This window comes from Staurois parvus, unplaced genomic scaffold (genome assembly GCF_062004578.1).
Source record: "Staurois parvus isolate SC_StPar_1 unplaced genomic scaffold, SC_StPar_1.0 ptg000624l, whole genome shotgun sequence".
NCBI lineage: Eukaryota > Metazoa > Chordata > Amphibia > Anura > Ranidae > Staurois > Staurois parvus.
In genome coordinates this window covers 1,525,564-1,546,431 of record NW_028318420.1, presented here as the reverse complement: position 1 = coordinate 1,546,431, position 20,868 = coordinate 1,525,564, and the positions used below count along the sequence as shown (strand labels likewise).

The 20,868-nt window shown below is 38.4% G+C and overlaps 1 protein-coding gene across 1 annotated transcript; it reads left to right on the top strand.

Moving 5' to 3' along the window:
* The first annotated feature begins 2,882 nt into the window (after positions 1 to 2,882).
* On the top strand, positions 2,883 to 14,061 carry LOC149449368 (potassium voltage-gated channel subfamily A member 2). The gene is made up of 2 exons (XM_089693324.1): positions 2,883 to 3,343; positions 4,159 to 14,061. Exon 2 carries the CDS (start codon positions 4,295 to 4,297, stop codon positions 5,792 to 5,794), a length of 1,500 nt encoding a protein of 499 aa, XP_089549450.1. The 5' UTR covers positions 2,883 to 3,343; positions 4,159 to 4,294; the 3' UTR covers positions 5,795 to 14,061.
* The last annotated feature ends 6,807 nt before the right edge of the window (positions 14,062 to 20,868 follow it).

The window sequence follows — 20,868 nt, the reverse complement described above, 5'->3', positions numbered from 1 at the left end:
TAATATTGAATAGCTAGGAATCCCTGGAAAAGGTTTTTTTCCTGAAAATGGATTTTAATGTAGTGTTGTTTGTAATTATTATTGCCCGCTCTAGATATGAATTCTATTCATAAACTGCAGAGTGATGGCAGAGTGGCAGGGGAAAGATTAGAAGAATCTGACACTTCTGGCACTTCTGGGGGGGAGGGTGGCTACTTTCCTGCAGACAGTGGGACTATGGAGAGTGAACGTTGCCACCCTCTAGCAGGAAGTTGGATCACAGCAGCAAAACAAAAAGGAATTTGGAGATTTGGAGAAGCCTAAGAGCTATAGAAGGTACCTTTTGAGTTAGGAATATATACCTGAAAAGAATGTTAATAGAATTAGTAACATTAATTTAAAAATCTATTTAAATGAGTCAGTTCAATTATAAATGCTTATATTCTGTAATCATGTCTATATTGTCATAAAGTTAAATGCTGGCACAATTGCTAATTGATTCTCTAAGATTTTCTATAGCATCTTATTTGTTTATCGAGGATTTCCCTGCAACGTAGTCCAACATATATGCTAACAAAGCAACATTACATTACTTTCCAGTGTAAAAAGCTTAAGGCTACATGTATTGATATGAAAGCTGCTTTCATTTAGTCAAAGTGCTGTCAGGTAGGGATGAGATACTACAGTGCAGTGAAGTCTTTATGTATGCACTGCATGCCTTACTGCAGAACCAATTGTAAGCTTCTGTCTTTCCCCCATTAAGTAAAGGTTTACCACAAACTGGGTAAATGGATGCTTCAGATTTCCAATGAAAAGGGTAAATCAAACATGCCAATTACCTCATTGCATGCAGATTGTGACCTGTTCTAATCTATGAGAGAGAATTTGTAAATAGCATGTGTAATATAGGATGCCAACTGCCTGCAATGTGGCTCATTATCATCAACACTGTGCATGCTGCTGTGATGAAACACCAATTAAGGCCACTTGCATAGAAGAAGCCAAATTACGTCTACAAGGATCGTTTTTGTGTAGCTGGTTAATGTGTAAAGTCTTTACTACTTGCAAGCAAAGGGATGTCAACAAAAGAAACCATGATTACATGTGTATGGTTTTTAAAGACACCACCCTTAGTAATGTGATGGTCTGTAAAAGGTAAGCATATTTTAAATTTGGCTTGAAGACAGTAAAGCTTTTTTTTCCTTCTGGATCATGGAATAAGCATATGCATATGCTCTGTATTTCCATTATTTAATGCCATTAATTTTAACAAAAGATTATTTTAACCATGTTTTGGGAGCGCCACTGCCAATGTGAGTTTTTGATCCTAATCTGGTGGTTTAATATAACATAAGAACATGGATCATTAATGGAATCTGTAGCCTATACTTAATAGGGGAATTCCAGCCTCCTGTGCAGAGAACTGTAAGGAATGTACTATCTCTCTGATGTTGAGGGAAGGGAGGCGATGGATAGGAAAAATGGACTGCTGTGATGCCTTTTGAATAGCGAGACAATGCCCAATTGTGTTATCCATGACTATAACCCAAATCTAGGCTCCCGTAATGTTCAGAATAAAAGGCCAGGACTATTTCTGAACATAAAGTCTAAAGAAATCATACGGAGCCCCACCTGTCCCCAGACTAATTCTCTAATCCCTGTTGCTGTGAAGAAATAGCAGTGTGGCTGCTGTAGGTAGAGGACTAGAGGGATTTTCTTTAACCCTTCAGCTACGGCAAGTCTGCATTGTCTAAGAAAAATCAGTGGCATGCTCTCATTATGTGTCGGATTATGGCATAGACTGGCAGTCCCCAGCAGTGAAATGGTAGAGAAAAGGGGGATGAACTTGGGATCTCCCCATTCCAACGTCAGCAATGAGTCTCCTGTTATGAAAAAATGATAACAATGGTCTATACATAGAGTATAATATTATTATGATTATTATTATTTAATTTATCTGGTGCAGGGTAAAGGTAGTGCTATAAGAAACAACACATTTTTCAGTAGAATGTATCTTAGATGTTCAGTAGGCAGAGTATTAGATTTGCTAAGATTGCTTTTGCAATAGATCAAATGTCAGCTTACTGTCTGCTGTCAGTAAACCTATCCAATTGATTCAAGGCTCAGTACCCAGGCAGCTCATTTGTTATGCAGAATACACTTGAATACACATTTCATTTGTCTTTTCTGTGAGCTGTGTGACCTGGGCAAGAGACAAAAAGCCTGCTTTATTGCCCTAAAGGGTGGTGATCCACAGCATCTTCTGAGAACTTTGGCTGATTATATAGAGGGCAAGCATTGCCCCTTCAATTGGGATGCTTCAGAGACAACTGCAGTGTGCTTTCCCCTTTTATAATGGAAACTGCTCTGGTGATACCCACATGTAATATTCATATGGCTTCATGTACTACACAGATTACTTATGATGACTGATGAAGGGCATTATACAAGCACACTGCAGTTTATCTTTATTTCATTCAATTTTTTTACATTCTAGTAAGTAAATGGTTAATGATACACATTGAGTACTCTATTCTGCATCTTTGACATGTTTCTTTTTGTTTCGTAACCGCATGCAAGAGGTCAATTTCCTATTGCTTTTGTGAACCACCTGAGGACCATTATTTGTGCTCAGAACTATTTGTCCAGGGGCATTTTATGATCCCCAGGTCAATATCATAGCAGTTATTGTAATCTAACTAAAATAATGATGAATCAACAGTGCAGTTGACACAGTGTGTGCATATTCAAACACATATGTAGCCAGGGTGCTCTGTTTCTATGTGCCTGCTCTCTGAGATGCTGTATGCTCTGTAAATTCCTACGTTTCCTCTGTTCAGCTCTCCCTGAAACGTGGGATGTGCTGTGAATACTGCCTCTTGTTTTGTTGCAGTGCAGAATAGCGAAGCATCATAACGCAGGCTGACAAGGGGGACGGCTGTGTGACTACTGCATCTGGAAACTGGGTCTCTGCAGATGTTTCATGATGTACCAGCTTTACCTAGCTCCTGTTTTTTTATTTCTTACCACCAGGCAACGTCACTCCTCCTGAGGGCACCAGACTTTTTTTTTTTTCCTTTTTTTTTGCTGAGCTTTGCATCTTCCATCTATCACATTATATGCTTTAACAGAGGATTTCAAGCAAGGGAACCTGCCAGACCAATGTTGTCCTTTCGCTTCAAGAAGAATGAGCTGCTTTTACCCAGGAATCCCCCATTTTTGCATCAGCTGATTTCATATTTTGGATTCTTAGGACAAACAAATTTATAGGATGCCAGAAAATCTGTTTTTCTTCATTGTATTCTCCAGAGGGCAGAGTCTACATTGCCTGGTTACTAAGAAACCTGGAGGATTGTTTCTCAAGGTAATGTCTTGTTTCAGTGCTTTCATACAGGTTCTGAATGACACTGAAAATGCTGACATAATTTGATGATCGCATTTAAGCATCTTGTTTTAATCAGCATGTTGCATGTTTGGTCTCTGTCTAGATCTACAGGCATTTGCTGCATGTTTCCTGTTGCTTGATTCACAATGCAAATGCACCTGTTAAAGAAATTGATTATTCTAAACCTTGAATATTTTCTTGAATGTTTAAATGCCTGCAATTACATGCTGTGTTTTAAAGATTTCCTATTGAAAACATTCATTACACGATCATATAGTGGTTTTGAATATGATTTTGCTCTCTATATTAAGATTCCATATTGTAATAATTAATTTCAACATTTATTTAATTGCTATACCATGATGCATGGTTTTATCTTTGACAATACAGACTTTATTAAATGACCGAAGAACTTGATGTGTGTGTGAGAGAAGAGTGAACACTGCTTAAATACAGTGCTGCATACAGGAAGCATTCTTGTCATTACTTCTATGTCCTTGTAATGTAGATTACTTCTAATGCCCATGGGATCTCATTTTAGTTTACCGCAACTGAAGAACATTAAGATCCATCCCTAAAATACTACATATTTTTCTGTAACACAGGACGCATACCTTTAATCCATACAACACCCCAGGGTGCATTGATCTATGGAACATTTCAGCATCTTAACCTTCTCCATGCTCATGGTTTCTTTCTGGGAAATTTTGTTCAAAACAAATCTAGTAACATCTCAGGTCTGTTGGTTTGAAAAGCTATGACCCATACTCTAACTATTTTCTCCTCTTTTATAGGTGAGAGGTTATATGCCTCTCATTTCCAGAAAATATTTCCTATTCTGAGTGCACGCATTTCTACAGTGCTTCATTGTGATCACTTTCCAGCAGCCAACCAGGAGAAAAAGGCTGTGCACCTAATTGGCCCATAACTATGACAGTTGCCACTGGAGATCCCACAGATGAAGCTTCAGCTTTGCCAGGTCACCCCCAAGACAGTTATGACCCTGAACCCGATCATGAATGTTGTGAGAGAGTTGTTATTAACATTTCAGGATTGCGGTTTGAAACTCAGTTGAAAACCTTATCTCAGTTCCCCGAAACATTATTGGGGGATCCTAAAAAGAGGATGAGATATTTTGATCCCTTAAGAAATGAATATTTTTTTGACAGAAACAGACCAAGTTTTGATGCCATCTTGTACTATTACCAGTCTGGAGGCAGGTTAAGAAGACCTGTAAACGTGCCCTTGGATATCTTCTCAGAGGAAATACGTTTCTATGAACTTGGTGAGGAAGCCATGGAGATCTTTAGGGAAGATGAAGGATTTATTAAAGAAGAGGAACGCCCTTTGCCAGACAATGAGTTCCAGAAGCAGGTCTGGCTGCTCTTTGAATATCCAGAAAGTTCTGGTCCAGCCAGGATTATTGCAATTATATCAGTTATGGTGATATTAATCTCTATTGTGAGTTTTTGCCTTGAAACACTGCCTGTTTTTAGAGATGAAAGTGAGGATATGTCTATGAGACCTGTAGATTATTACCCATACCCGAACAGCACACATCGATACCAACAATCAAACACCTTCACAGACCCTTTCTTTATTGTTGAGACACTTTGCATCATATGGTTCTCCTTTGAGTTTTTGGTTCGTTTTTTTGCCTGTCCAAGCAAAGCTGGATTTTTTACTAACATTATGAACATTATTGACATAGTGGCTATAATCCCTTACTTTATAACACTGGGTACAGAACTGGCTGAAAAAACAGAAGACGGACAGCAGGGTCAGCAAGCAATGTCTTTAGCAATTCTTAGGGTAATACGACTGGTTCGAGTATTTAGGATCTTCAAACTTTCTAGACATTCAAAAGGCCTTCAGATTTTGGGTCAGACACTGAAAGCTAGTATGAGGGAGCTAGGCCTTCTTATATTTTTTCTCTTCATTGGTGTAATTCTTTTCTCCAGTGCTGTATATTTTGCAGAAGCTGATGAGAGAGAATCTCAGTTTCCCAGTATCCCAGATGCCTTCTGGTGGGCCGTGGTTTCCATGACAACAGTAGGATATGGAGACATGGTCCCTACAACAATAGGTGGCAAAATAGTAGGATCTCTTTGTGCAATTGCAGGCGTGTTAACCATTGCCTTACCAGTTCCTGTCATAGTCTCCAACTTCAATTACTTCTATCACAGAGAGACAGAGGGTGAGGAGCAAGCACAGTATTTGCAAGTAACCAGCTGTCCAAAGATCCCATCTTCCCCTGACCTTCAAAAAAGTAGAAGTGCCTCCACTCTCAGTAAATCTGACTACATGGAGATTCAAGAAGGAGTTAATCATAGTAATGAAGATTTTAGGGACAAGAACTTAAAAACTGCAAACTGCACCTTAGGAAATACAAACTATGTAAATATAACCAAAATGCTGACTGACGTTTGACTTACCTGCCCCGTGCAAGATTGTATGGGGGCAGCTGCAGAATTTGTGTAATGCAATAATCTGCTAGGTAATTTTTTCTAGATGTGTCAATTCTGCATGGAAAGCAATAGTTGTACAAGTGATGTTTTATTGCATCTGCAACTAAATTCAAACTCATGGAACATCTACTGATACCACTGATAGGCCAGAGAAATGTGGTAGCATTTCTGAGCAGAGTGTATAGGAATGAAAATGCTCTAGGTACGAAAAAATCAGAAGGCCTTATTTGGCATTAGGCCCATCACCCTGGATAGTTCCTAACACTAAAAATACTCAGCTGTACAACCTCTTGGGATACATAAGTGTCACATCAATGCTGAGCTTTGTGTCCAAATAATTAGACACTATTGATGGTAACTCTTTAAAAGAGGTTCTGCAGCAGCCAGAGGTTTCACTGCCAGAAAGGTTTCTTGACCCAAATAATAATGGCTTTGAGAAAGGACTCATTAGGCTTCATGGAAATCGTGTTTTCCAAAGAAATGTACTTTGCAATCAAATCACAGATATTACCATAACTAGAAAGTATTTTGCAAAGTAGTATTAGAATTTATTCGTATTCTGTTGGGTACGCCCTGCTTATCCTATATTGAAGTTCAATTGCACTTAAAAGATCAATGCACATATATACAGCCCAACATTTCATGCTTTAAGAATTAAATAGCTGTTTTAAAGAAAAAGGCCTTCCATATTTTAATGAGGAACATATATTTTTGTGTTAGGATTCTGTTATTTGTATATCAAAGCCACAGATACTTGGGTTTTATTTTTTAAATAATCTAGAGAGCTGCTTAGCTGCCACTGCAGTGTGTCTGTGCTGCAATATTTAATACATCATTAAAAGGAATTTAATGTGTACTGTGATCTGCAGACATTGAATATATAGCCATTGAAACCTTCCTCATTGGAATGGAAATGTAAGCACCATGGTCCACTGCTCCTTAGCTACTATGGGTATCACTTCATTATTGATCAAGGTTAGATGTCAAGAACAGGGGTGGGGTTAAACCATAGATGTGTAAAAGCTTAAAAGGAACCTTCATCGTTTTTATGTCAAGGCGTCATGCTGCACAGGGTTCAAAGGTTATATATAACCAATCTATTTTTAAATAGATAGAAGAGTCTGTTGTTAACCTGCTCAGATGTGACTGCAATAAGGCCATGGTTTAATAAGGGTAATATAATACCATTCAAACTGTATGTAAAATAACTGCATGCTAATGTTCTTTATATGTACCTAACAATCTGGTCTGACAGCAGTGTTCTGTCTGTAAAGTGGATAATGTCTGCCTTAATATTTTGCTACTATAGACCTGTATATCTGAGACTGGTGGAGCGCCCATGATTTAACACTTTGTAATTGGATCACATCAGGTCATTGGAGAAGTATGCATTGAAGGTTAATATGTTACAGGCCTCCTCTAGTGTTAAAGGTGTTACGTTAGAATTTCTAATATCCTGTCACACTATAATACTCTTACCTACATTCCATTTTTAAAAAAATAACTGTGAAATAAGATTAATGCATGGACGAAAATTGCATGCACACACTATCTATCTATTTATATCAATGCACATGCCCACACACACATACACTAGCACATACACACACGTGCACACACATGAAATCCAGCTATCTGTGTAGCTGTATTAGTGTTTATGATAGTTATTCTTGAATGACATTATCCTGATAATTTCCTTATAGGAATAGGAGAATGAAATCCATAAAAAAGGGGACACAATGATTGTACATTTTATAATGTAAACGGTTCCATAGGTAAATTATGCTTGCACCAAGGATTGTACATACATTTCAGGGAAACTTATGCTTGAAAGTATACGTGCTCTACTAACATAATGAGTAATAACATAAAAATTATTACAGATTAGTAAAGTAAAACTGTCCAAGTAAAAGACAAAAGGAAGTATGTTAAAAAATATATTAAAAAAAATGGCAGCCATTGACGTGTGATCTGATTGGCCAGAGATGTACGTGGCTGCCTAAGCATTGCACAATGTATAGAAGTTTTTGTATATAGCTGTATATTTCTATATTTAAATGTGCATACATATGTGTATATGTGTGCATGGATTTTCGAGGACATTGACAAACACACAAATGCACTCATATTCCAAAAAACAGGCCAACAATTGTTAACACCTCCTTAAAGTTGGCATGGTTCTATGGCAAAACAAAATGTGCTATGCATACATATTATAGCAAAGACAAATGGGTGATTTTTATGATATTTTCAGTTTGAAAAATGGTCAGAATTGTATTACCTTTGCAATGAGATATCAGCTGATTAGAGTATTATAATTATATATGTATGAGAGATACATGAATATCTGTATCTGTTCATGCATGCATGTATGTTCAAGTATATATTTATGTAACAGTCACATGCAACTACATACCAATAGTTACAGTATCTAATGGTGCATTAGGATCAATACATTTATTCTGAGAAATAATTCCGGTAGCATTAGATATTAATATCAATATTGATGTTTGTATTTTGCATATATTAAGCACAGTGTGATAACAAATATAATCTACACAGACAATGGGTTCTTGTTTAAGATAAACTAATTGGCTCATATTTTAACTTCAAGCAGATAAAACATAATAATGTATAAACATAAAAAATAGAGATTTGGCACAATCTATTGACAGCTATGAATCTCCAAAAAAGGAAAAACACTGCCAAGCTTTACCATTTTTAGATATATGCAAATGTCGCCTGTAGTATTGTATACAGGTTAGTCCTAATGTCTCTTTTGATTTGACAGTACTGTGTTTGGAAAGTATATACATTACAGCAGTGATGTAGTTAACAGGTATGTAAAAAGCTGCATTGCTTTGAATTATGATATGACTACAAAGTATACCTACTGTATACATCAAAGAAATTGCCCTGAAAAATTAAAGCTAATAGAGTCATTTTCATATAGGACCTTTTTTTTTTTTTAGTCTTCTGTTTATCCTTGGCATTTATTATTTTTCATTGTTATTAAGGAATGGATTAATGTTTTATTCCTTTACATCTGCAGTTCTGAGCAACACATGAAAAGAGCCACCTAAACCTAAACAAAAAGCAAAAATTGACATTAAGAAGTGTTAACAGTCACAGATAAAGACCGGAAGCTACCATACCTGTACAAAAATGAAAAATGAATCTATGGCTCTGTGCTAGCACCCATTTTTAGCCAAGGAAGTCTTAGAAGTGACAGTCAGGGATATTTTTATATGCGATGACTGGACAAGATGTCAGCTGTGTGCTAGAAAATATGCTCCGATCTTTATGGCTTTCATTCTAGATATAGTATAGTAACTTTATGGATATTATTCCATAAACCAAATTAGCGTGCTCTACATAAAAAGCAACCGGCATAACGGCTTCAGATCCTTAATAAATATAAATATGATGGAAAAGAAAATATTTCTCATTCTCCAAATAAGTAACAGTTAATAAAAAGTGCTATTTCTTTCACTTTGAGTGATTTCCAAGTCTCATTTTAAAGCTTGTTCCCTTTGAAAGGGAATTTTCACTTACCTTAGGCGATGTGCTAAAAATACCAAATACCAAAACATGTGCAAGAAAAAAAAAAAGATTTTTGCGTGCACGTAATTAAAGAATAGAGGTCAACACAGCTTTCCATTATTCACTAAGGTAACGGACAATTCCTTTGCAAAGTACTTTGCAGCTAATATGAAGAGTTCAAGTCTGTCAATCTGTCTGCCCCTTTACCTTCAAAGCTTTACTGATTGTGGGGTCTTAAATGACACAAGCTTTCCATCACAACAACGGATGATAGCTTGATAAAGTTTTACATTTTCTCATAGTCATTTGTCATCAATGCTTTAGTCTTACAAAAAAAGGTACATGGCTTTTCATTTTGTGTATCCAAATATTGTCTCACCGATGGCCAAACCTTCTCATCTTTTTTTTGTTAAACTGGATATTTATCCATTAATTATGCCAGGTAGTGTAAATGGCCTACATATGGCTAACTTAAATTACAATTTGATGTATTAGCCCAACTGTTTCTTGTCTTGCTTTGAGCCTGAGTGCCAGTGTGCTTGGCAGTGGGTACCACTTACATGCCATGCTCAACCAACTCTTATGTTATTATGAAGCCAGGACTATAATATATAGATAAAAATACCACCCTAGCTGATGCAAAAGAGAATCACCTAGTTTTTAACTTGAAAAATAGTAAGACAATGATGCAATATTTATAATTTTTTTTAATATGTAACATTTATACATTTTGTCTTATTTTTGTAAAATGATGACATGCATGGCCTTGTAGAAGGGTATATTTTCAATTGATGCTACCTTATATGTTCCTATTAAGTCTGCTACAGTGTTCAATGTACTTTCAACTTGGTGTATCTTTACCTAAAATCACAATTTTCTTATTTTTGCCTGAAAATTAGCTTTATTAATCTAGGTACTTGTAAAAAGATACATTTACTAAAAACATTTTAAGGAAAACAATATCACCTTGTGGACACTGTTTGCTTTACAGAAGTCAGCATTGCCCAGTGCTGCTTGTAGTGTTATTTGTCTGAATTCCTGCTTATGTGGGTGCCTTTCCATGAATGTTGATCTACATTGCCAAGTTAATTGACACACACAGTAACATGCATTATTTGGGAACTATCCCCTTCATTTTTGATGGACCCTCAGAGCATATCAATGCAGGAAAAACACACCTGACCCTTTAACACACCACACATAAATATAGATGCATTGCGGTATTGGCAATAAATGGGTCGACTATGTTTTTTGGTTAGTTGTGATGCTGTTAATGCACACACAAATGTATGAATAAATCCTAATCATGTCTGTAAGTGCTCTTTAACTGCTCTTTAGGGCTCATTGACACTATTGAGTTGTGGTAATATGTGGTAAAATGTGCCATTACTGCAATGCATGATAGAGTGTGAAACAGAGCATTACCATTAATTTTGAATGACTCCCCAATGCACTTAGGTAACACAACACAATGCATTGCAATGTAACACACAGATATGAACCATCTGCACATTGTGATGCGTTGCAGTGTAAAAATTTCTGCATGTCCATTCAAATATAAGTTTGGTTTTGTTGGCAGCCCATCCTAATTGAATTATCTGTCTTAACACAATGCATGTTTATCCATTTAATTCCACATGTTAATGTGTGTGCAGTTACTCACCACAACAGTTTGAATCGCCCTTTTGCTTTGTTTAATCTTAGGGCCTGTTCACATCAGTAACTACATTAAAATGCAGCCACTGGTGTGCAGTGTGAAGGAAGTAGTGCCATTCAGGTGTGAACATCATTAGAGCCCAACTCAAGGCAAATAAAAATTATATTTTGCAGTGGGCTCACTCTGCAAAGTATAGAATCTCATTTTGTCTATTGGTGTGGAAAAACCATTTTACTTACCTGATTCTCTGTTCTTCCCAAATACAGTGCTCCCCAATGATCTGGCAGTGGACTGTCCTTTGGTGTCCTTATTTCCAGAACAGAGCTCTGGACCCTGCTCTGGTCTTCAGGACATCTGGACTCTAGACTGCTAGAGGGGTGCAGAAGCTGTGGGTACTGCTCTCCACTGCACGGGGTAATGTTTTATTTGGCTGGAGTTGGGCTTTAAGTGACATTTCACTAGGTTCTAATAGCCACAGTGTGGCGTGATGTGGTAGATAGTGTCCCACCATACTGCACTGAAACAAAAGTACTGTGTGCCATACTTTTTGTCAGCAGAAATCACTGCAGCATGTTAATGTGAACTGGCCTAATAGGGAACAAAACCTTTTGCCTTGTCTTGTGTTGGGACTGTGCAAGGCAAGGGTACCCAGCGCAGTCCAAACAAAGAAAAAAGTCCCAACAAAGAAGCACAATTATATTCTTTTTTTTTCATTTATAGCTCTGACACTAAACTCCTTTGTACATGGACATGTCTGCTCTCCCCACTGGGTTCAGTGCAATGTTCTTGCAGAGTAGAGTTTGGCTTCTTTTAAGGGAACAGGATTTAACACAAATAAAACTCTGGTATTCATAAAGTGCCTTTGTGCATCTCTCCAAAAACGTTTCAGTATTGATATTTCATTTTTATAACATTCTAATTTTATATATATATATATATAAATATATATATATATATATATATATATATATATATATATATAAATAATGATAATATGTTCATATGTTCATATGAAAATGACAATGTAGGACATCATTTTACATACGATAACTTGGAACAAACTCACTGTGCATACCCCCTTAGATCTTTTTTAATCCTTATGTCCAGTCTTTACCATTGTTTATTTAAAGCCAGTTTGTAACAAACGAGTAGACCTATCACTGAGGTAAATTGCATTTTCTTATGGTTCCAAACATTGTCCAATTCTTCAAATGCACACTAGCTCTGAATCAGATCCTAATTTGGGTTTAGCAGCCTGGGAAGTGGAAAATGATCTTTATGACTGAGTAGAATTAATCATTAGAATACAATGTATGCCTTTGGAGTGACCATTGATCAACTTGGCAGCCATTGCCGACTGCAGATGCCACACGTTGCATGCTATTGCCATTTAAATCTCTCCTGTGCGCCTTTCACATGTAGTTTCACTCTGTTACTAGGCCTAGCTTCTGAGCTGTGACCTGGCCACCATCCATTCTACTGTTCAGCAAGAGCATTTCAGTGGTCACAGTGGTTGGTTAGAATTAGCCCAAAAGCCAGACCCCAGTAACATAGTAGAACTTATAGATGCATTTGGAAGAGGTTGTTAGGTCTAATAGATGTAATCGTTTGTGGTGTCTACCTCTAGAGGGGAATTGCACTTAAAGTAAACCTGTAATTAGGAAATGTGAAGGCTGCCATAGTTTTTGTATACAGCTAGTGACTCAAACTACTAACAAAAGAGAGTCAACATGGCAATGAGATAACTAGCATTTTCAGCATGAGAGGCCAGCAATGAGAGCCGTCAGTTTTTTCTCATGACTGGTTTCCTTTAAAATAGCTGAGTGGGTAACTCCAAGGTAAACATAAAAAAGGTGATGTACCATGTAAATTAATATGACTCTAATGTAGTCTTTTTACCTTGGTGTAGGCAATATCTTGGGTAGCAGCTATTGAAAATATGACTGAGTGTAAACTAACTCTGCCGCTGTGGTATTGTTGCAGATATGAAGAGCAGGCACTTAAAGGCCTGTGCCTGCAACAGCCTCCCAAACCCTCCTGTCATGGTGGAATGCAGGGCCATTCTGGTAGGCAAAGCCTTCTGCAGTGACAAAGCTTGCTGCTGAGCCCAAATTCAGTACAATTTTTTTTGGCCAAATTGGCCAAATTTTTTTTCTCACTAGGAAGAAAGAGGCAGCCTAGATTTAAGGCTTCATTCAGACAATTAAATAAGGGTGGAGAGGATGCTGCATTCAGGGATGGCTAACTCTGCTTCTGGATGTGGCGGCTCTGTGCTATGGCCGTATACAAACTGGTAATTAGCTGTAACCATAAATGCTGTTCTTGGATGCAAATTGTATGCATCCAGGGCTGAAGTCCCTAATTGCATGAAACCACTCGAACAAACTTTCTGCTGGGGCAAATTTTTTCAATTGGCCGATTGGAGATGCTAATCCCCCATCTGAATGGTCCCTAAAGCCTTGCTTGCTAGAAAGGCCTAAGATTTCACCCATGACAGGAAGGTTTGGGAAGCTGCTGCAGGTATGTGAAACATCTAAGGGTGTTTCCGCTTCATATGTACCACAACTTGCCCACATTCCTTCTTAAAATATAACAGGACTTGAATGCAAGCAAGACACCATCCCTTTTTCTTTAGCAGAATACACTGGACTTTTTTAACATTGTATATACACACAAATCTGTTTACATTGATTGTAGATCATATTTTTAGCCTTCAACCAGGAAATGAACAGCTGCCTCATTGATGTTACGATGTTACAAAGAAAGAGGCTTTCTCTTTTTAGATTGTGAAGCAAGCTTATTAGTAACTGTAGAAAATATGTGTACTCATACATGCCTGTCTACAAGACTGCATACACATGCATACATATTTGTAAACACATGCAAATGATTTTATTCTTACATACCATATGTAAGATTTATTTACACCATATTGGTCCATTGTAAGTATAACTTATGTAATTACCAGATGAAATCGACAATGTATACTACTGATGCTTGTGTATAAAAATGCTCAGTTTGACAAATTATCTTCTGTTGTCACGTGGTATTTATTGCAGAATGGAATGAAAGTGTATATTTTTATCCATCTTCTTATTAGAGTTTTTAAACTGACCCACAGTCATCAGGCATCAGAGAGAACCATGAGATTCTCCTTCCGGCACTCCTGGTGTGTGGTTGTGTACCACAAGGCTCTGTGCTAGGTCCTGTTTTCTTTAATATGTTTGTAATTGATATAACTAAAGGTTTGATGGGTAAGGTATGTCTTTTTGCTGATGACCTAAAATGTATGCAGTGGGGTTTATATCACTGGAGGTGTCTGTAACATGGAACAGAATTTGGCATTGCTGGAAGATTGGTCAAAGCAGTGGAAACTTCAGTTCAATGTTTCTAAATGTTAAATAATGCACCTAGAATCCCTCGATAGAGTACAATACTGGAGACCACTTACAAACAGATTTTGTTAAGACAGGATGAGTCCAGAATCAGGCAACTAAAATAATAAAAGGTCTGGGGGAGTCACTAGACTGGCTTCTTTTAAACAGACAGCATGTTCTCAAAGTCTGCCAGTTTCTGCGACTTTCAGTACGTATGTACCAGTCTTAACAGTGATATGAGATGGCAGAGTTGCAATTTCACCAACATGTCACACCTTAGAGTTCAGTTTTATAGGAAAACCTTGCTGAGAGAACATAGAGGCTACCATTGCTTAATTCTCATTCTGCAGTTAGTTACCTTGCTCTCATGCTGACACTTTTTCCCAATATAAAGTGACCTGGTATGCAGTATTCCAGATATACACACTTGGTTTACGTCAGTGATTCAGAAAGTACTGAAGTTAGATGTAACAGCCAAGCAACTAGAAATTTCAGATTGAGGTCACCAATGCCAGCAGCCATATTTTTTAAGCCAGTAACGCTTACTTTAAAATCTTTAGAGAATGCAAATGACTGTGTTGCTGTTTTCAGATTGCTTGCTCTGGGTTACTGCATGTGATGTCCTTAAATATGTACCGGTAATCAAAATGTTGCTTTTAAGGAGCATTAAGAATAGAATAGTATTTATAAACACAAAGAGAAAAATGCATGATAAAAGTATACATTATGTATACCTCCATGATAAGGTCACATTGTAAATATCCATTGCAGTTCTAAAATACTTAGAGAGATTGTATAGTCCAAAGGAATGGGAAATCTTGTAATGAAAGTTCAGATGACTTTGGTTTCTTAAAAGGCAACTTAACCAGTATGAACACATACAGTATATCCAAGGTCAGTATAAAGATCTGATGAATAATCAGATTATCTCAAGAACTGTATATCGAAAGATTTGAATATCAAAGAAGGTTTTACCATCAGAGCAAAAGGAATTCTTTATGTGGTCTGTAGCTATTGGCTAAATTGTGAAATGATCTACCAAAGGAGATAGTAATGGCAAAATTAAGAACAACATGTGGAAAGGACTAAATAGTTTCCATGCAACTAATTGTTTTCACAGTAGTCCTTTCTAAAAGATAGCATAGTAATGTTTTCATCCAGGGAAGTAGTTTTGGTGCCATTTGGGGGCATAGATATTTTACCCCAACTTTCACCACAGTTACCCAAGGGAAAGGGGGGGGGGTGCTTTTTTGCCTTCTTTAAAACAGCAAACGTTTTCAACAGAAAAAAAGTTTGTTGACATGTTTTTCAACCTACTTATTTTGCTCTTTAGTATTTATCATGCAGCACTAATCAATGTAGACATGGTTGTTTGTATTGAACCATTCAGTTTAACACAAAGTACATACTGTCTATGTGTGCCAGTTGCAGCAGAACATCACATATATAAGATGTAATATCTTAAAGAGATTCTCCATTTTTCATTAAATGTATCAAATATGTGCTTAAATTTATTGAAATTAAAAGATAAAGACATCATGTCCTGCAGGTTACAGACTTCCATGTTACCTCTCACTATATTTATACCTACTTGCAGTGTTCGCATATTTCCTGGTGCATGGACAGCTCAAGCAGAACACTGTCCTCTGGTCTTTATTGTTAAGCAGCAGAAATATCTCTGTTCTGAACATGATGTTCTCTAAAAAATAGATCACTAATAAATTATTACTGGTATGGTTTAAGAATATTTTAAGAAGGACAGTGTTGGATGGTCCCAAGCTGCAGATAACAATAAAAATAGGACCCTAATGATTAATCAGCTTTTTTTTCCTTTTGGGATTAGTTTTTTAGTGAAGAGGTTCATGCTTTATCCCCTATGCCTAATTTAACTATCAAGTTTACCCTAACACTTTACTTATCTGTATAAACCCTAGTTGAACCTTAAAATTCATTCCTTAATGTTTAACTTGACCCCATACATTGAACACTTAACCTCCCCCTATTCATAACTAGGGATGAGCTGAGATTTCAGTCTGAAACTCAGTTTGGACTAAACTGGCTGTTTGGATTAAATACAAACTTTAGGGGCAGTCAGTGGGAATTGCTCTGCTGAACTCCCTACAAAGCATTGCGAAAACTGTCAAAAACCTCTGGTCAAGTGAAATACATTGGCCAATGATGTTTTTTTAACACAATTTCAGCCCACACACTATAAAGCCCTATAAACCCTTTGACAGTGTGTGCGGGTTTAGTGTGAGGAACAGTTGATCGCATTACAGGGAGAGAGAGTTAGCAGTGTAGAGTGACACTACAGCTATACAATGATATATATCTATATTCAGTGCTGTAAATTGCCACTGCTACTTTACAGTGAACTACAGTTTGTGTGGCTAAGGAGAGTGGAGTGTAAGCTCACCTGCATTCATTTTTTTAGGGCTACTTTTTTATGAGGTCAGCTGCTTCTTGCTGTGTTGCTGGTTTGCCCCATTTTTTATTTATTTAGTTTTTTTTCTATTTATTTGTCTTTAACATTTAGTTTTTACTTCAATTAAAAAAATTAAACAGGTTTATTCTGCTTGCAGTGCCTTAGGGTTGCTGTTTATTTTTGACGGGGTCAGTAGCAGCAGTAGTAGTGTGAAGTTATTGTTGACATCACAAAAGCTGTCCTTTGTTTGCAGCAGAGCACTGAATATTATTTTGGTGCAGTTTAGTCCACAAAACCACCACAGTTTCTAGTTCACCCAAACACCACATCCTGCATATACAGTCATTGCTGTGGCTGCTAATAAAGGTAGGGAAAGAATCTCCATGTTAACATCATGTCTGAGAGGCACAAAGGGGAAGACAGAAGTGGTTCCTGTGCAGATATCAGGAGGGGAGCAGGATCCATATCTACAGACCAAGGCATTGGTCAGGGTGCAGCATCTAGAGGCAAGTCACGTGTGCCTTTATTTCCTGACAGTGGGTGTACTATACTCCCAGAGCAGACAGTGGAAGTGGCGGAGTGGCTAACCAAGCCTTCTTCATCCACCTCCTCTGTCTTTATGTGCAGAGTAGCAAGGAATTATCAGCAGCTGCTGAAAAATCCCATTCTGCCCTCTCTACTCCATTGCTACCCCTTCTGTTGCCCTGCCAACTGGCATGGAGAAGTCAGCTAAGTTATTTGGGCACAGTATTAGCCACTTGCTACAATGGAAGCACAGCAATTAATTTAGAGCAATGAGAGAATAATGGCAGGTGACAACAGGCAGGGAGAGCCAATTTCTGCAGCTGTGGATAAGGTCTCTGACTGTACTTGAGTGCACAATACCAGCAAGGGAGGATGTCATCCACAGACATGTTGCAGAAGAGAGGAGAAAGCAGCTGTCCTTTTCCACCAGATGGCAGAGTTCAATAGGCTCCACACAATGTTATCCCCCAGTCCACTTCTTGGAACTAAGCTGTGTGGTCCTTTTTCAACGCTGCTGCAGACCTCATTATAGTCATTTACAGTCTCTGCCTAAAGCATATCAAGCATGGCAATGCCATTGGTCATTTGGATACCACATGTATGCAAAGATACATAACTTCTCACCACACAGCTTGTTAGAAAAACTCCTCCTTCATCCAATTCCTTCCTTTACACCTCTATTCCCACAGTGCAAGATTTCCCAATCAGCAGCTTTCAGCAATAGGAATAAAAGTCTTTCAATTGGTGTCAGAGGTTTATCTTATGGCTCTTCCAGTGGGAAAGAGAGTCAGCATGGTGCCAAGCAAAGTATGAGCAAGCATAGCGTAACAGCCTTATGTGATAATGCCAGTCCCGTCCCATTCTGCCATCTCCAGCTGTACAAATCAACAGGCACGTTTCTCTTCCTCAGCTGCTGAAATGGAATAAGAAATACGACCCTCAGCAGCTCAATACCAGCTTGTAAAAATGTCTGGCTTTACAGCTCCTGCCTTTCCAGCTGATTTAGTCAGTCCTTTTCTGAATTTGCAGCCTGTGCTGTAGCAGAGTGGCAGGTTCCTCACCCATAAGGCCATCCCTCTCCTTGACTGTCATGTGGAAAGTAATGTTTCCATGTCATTGAACCATGCAGTCAGCAGGATGGTCAGCTTGACCACTGACATATGGTTGAGCAAGTATAGGGCAGGGATGGGATATATTTTTCATGGCCTAGTGGGTAACTCTGCTGGCACCCAGAAATGATGTAGGAAGGTGCACATCATTAGAGCTGTAGCTGGTTGTGCAGCCCCACATCCTTACGGATGGTGACGGTGACATTGCAGCCACCTCTATCTGCTCCTGAATACCCTCTTTAGATGAGTTGGCTGGTGCAACAGAAGTACCCCATAAGCATTAAAAAGTCTATGCAACAGCTCAGGGAAAACAATGCCACTCATTTTGCAGGGTATACCTAGCAGACAGTAGTCACACTAGTGCAGAGATTATATCAGCTCCGAAATGGCAGGCCTAGAGGTGCTTAATGGCACCAACTTGCTGTTTTCTCCCTGGCAGGGAAAGTTCACACATGTGCGTGACACACATTCTCAACCTAGTGGTGCACCACTTCCTGTAATGTTCCCCTGGGTATCCCTAGTATCAGAGTGCTAGAACAGTATTCCATAGAGTAAATATCAAAGTAGTAACTCATGCTCCAACAAGCAAGATCAACTCAAAGTTTTCAAGGTAAGATTTGTGTAGGTGGGCTTGACAATGAGGGAGTGATGGCAGTTTAGAAATCATGTCCTGATTTTTCAGCTTACACTCTAGCTTTTGTCAGCTCCCACTCTAGTTTTCACCACAAAAATGCCGATATTTTGTGAACCATTCGGCGAAACGTTCCACAAAGTAATAGCACACCAATTGGGAACAATCTGCACGTTTCGGTATATTACTGTCTATTTAGTGTAAAAACTGTGGGAGGAGTTAGGGTGGTAAATTTGGCTATAATAATAAGAATATATATGTGAGATAACCAGGGGCGGACTGACAACTCATGGGGCCCCCGGGCAAAGGGGATCATGGGGCCCCTGTGTCCTTGCCCAAACTCAAAAAAGCCTATGAAAAAGGTACCAGGGGCATCTCATGGGGCCCCCTACTGACCCCGGGTCCTCAGGCAGTGTCCGAGTTTCCAAATTGTCAGTCTGTCCCTGGAGATAACAGTAAGTGGTCTTGCCATGCAAGAACACTTAATAATGAAGTGGCAAAGGGAGAGCAAGGAAAAATAAGAAGGTAGCGGTGGAATAGGAAGTGAGGAATGAAAAAGAAGGAGAAGAGAAGGAGAAAGGGGAGGATCCCGGAGGGATCTGGTAGGATTCAAAGCCCAAGGCTGGGTTAAAGGTAGGCATGTGCTGTGCAGGTATCAATGAAGCAATAATGTTTCAACTAAATTGGAAGGCATATAGTGTGTTATCCAATTATTTCAAAGTCTTTCATACTTATTAACTTTGTCCAATAGGGTGGCTTCAACGTTTGCATGAATCAAGGCTTGTATCACTCATATGTAACAGCAGTTTAAACTGGCAAAAGGTCAGATAAAGTGGTTTTTGGTTAAGCACAGCAACAGCTGGGTCTATATTTAAGGTAGTATTGAGTAGGGTGGACAGTATTATAAATATCTCTGACTAAAAATCTTGGACTATCGAGCAGTTCCTCCAAATGTGGTAGTGGGTCTTTACAGCCACGAAAGCAAGATGAGGGGAAGGTGGGGAGAAATTTAGCAATCCAGGCAGGGACAAGATACCATATCCTAAAGACTCTGTAGTTTGTTTCCAGAGCCACTATGTTTTCAGTGGAGGATTTGGTGGCAGACCATATTTCGATCCAACCTGCAGTCTCCAATTGAAGTCCAAGATCTCTTTCCCACTTAGATATGTAGAGGAGAGAAGCATGGGATGGTGGTTCTAATAACTGGGTGTAAAGTGTGGAAATTAGGCCCCTTGTGTGTGGGTCTTGTTTACATGGAAGTGAGAGGGGAGTCCGTGCACATGCAAAGAGCAAAAAAATTTTCTTAGTATTGGAAAATCTCAGCGCTCAGTATACCTTGCAAAGAGCTGGGAACATTTTTAAAGTGTCGGGGGTCATAAATTTGTAAGCATGGAATAGGTTCGCGGCAACCAATTGCAAAAGAGTAATTTGAGCCGAAGAGTAATTGAGCCTATCCCAAAGGAATAGAGAATGGCAGGTGACAGGATTTGAAATGGTTCAGCAGTCGACAGACTCGAGGTCCACCCAGAGTGGTATTTCAGATGTAGCTTGATAATTAGGAAGCTGTGCTAGCTGTGCTGCTTGGTAGTATTTGGTAAAGTTGGACATACCTAGACCTCCTTTGAGTTTTGGAGTGCAGAGAGTATGTTTGAATAGGTGGGATCTAAGCTTACTCCAGATATAGGAAGCCACACGACTTTGTAATATTCTCTGAAAATGGGAGGGTACAGGATTAGGAAAGGTTTAAAAAAAAGGTAAAACACTTTTGG

Coding starts and splice junctions, on each gene's coding strand:
- LOC149449368 (XM_089693324.1), top strand. CDS start 4,295: ATGACAGTTGCCACTGGAGATCCCACAGATGAAGCTTCAGCTTTGCCA.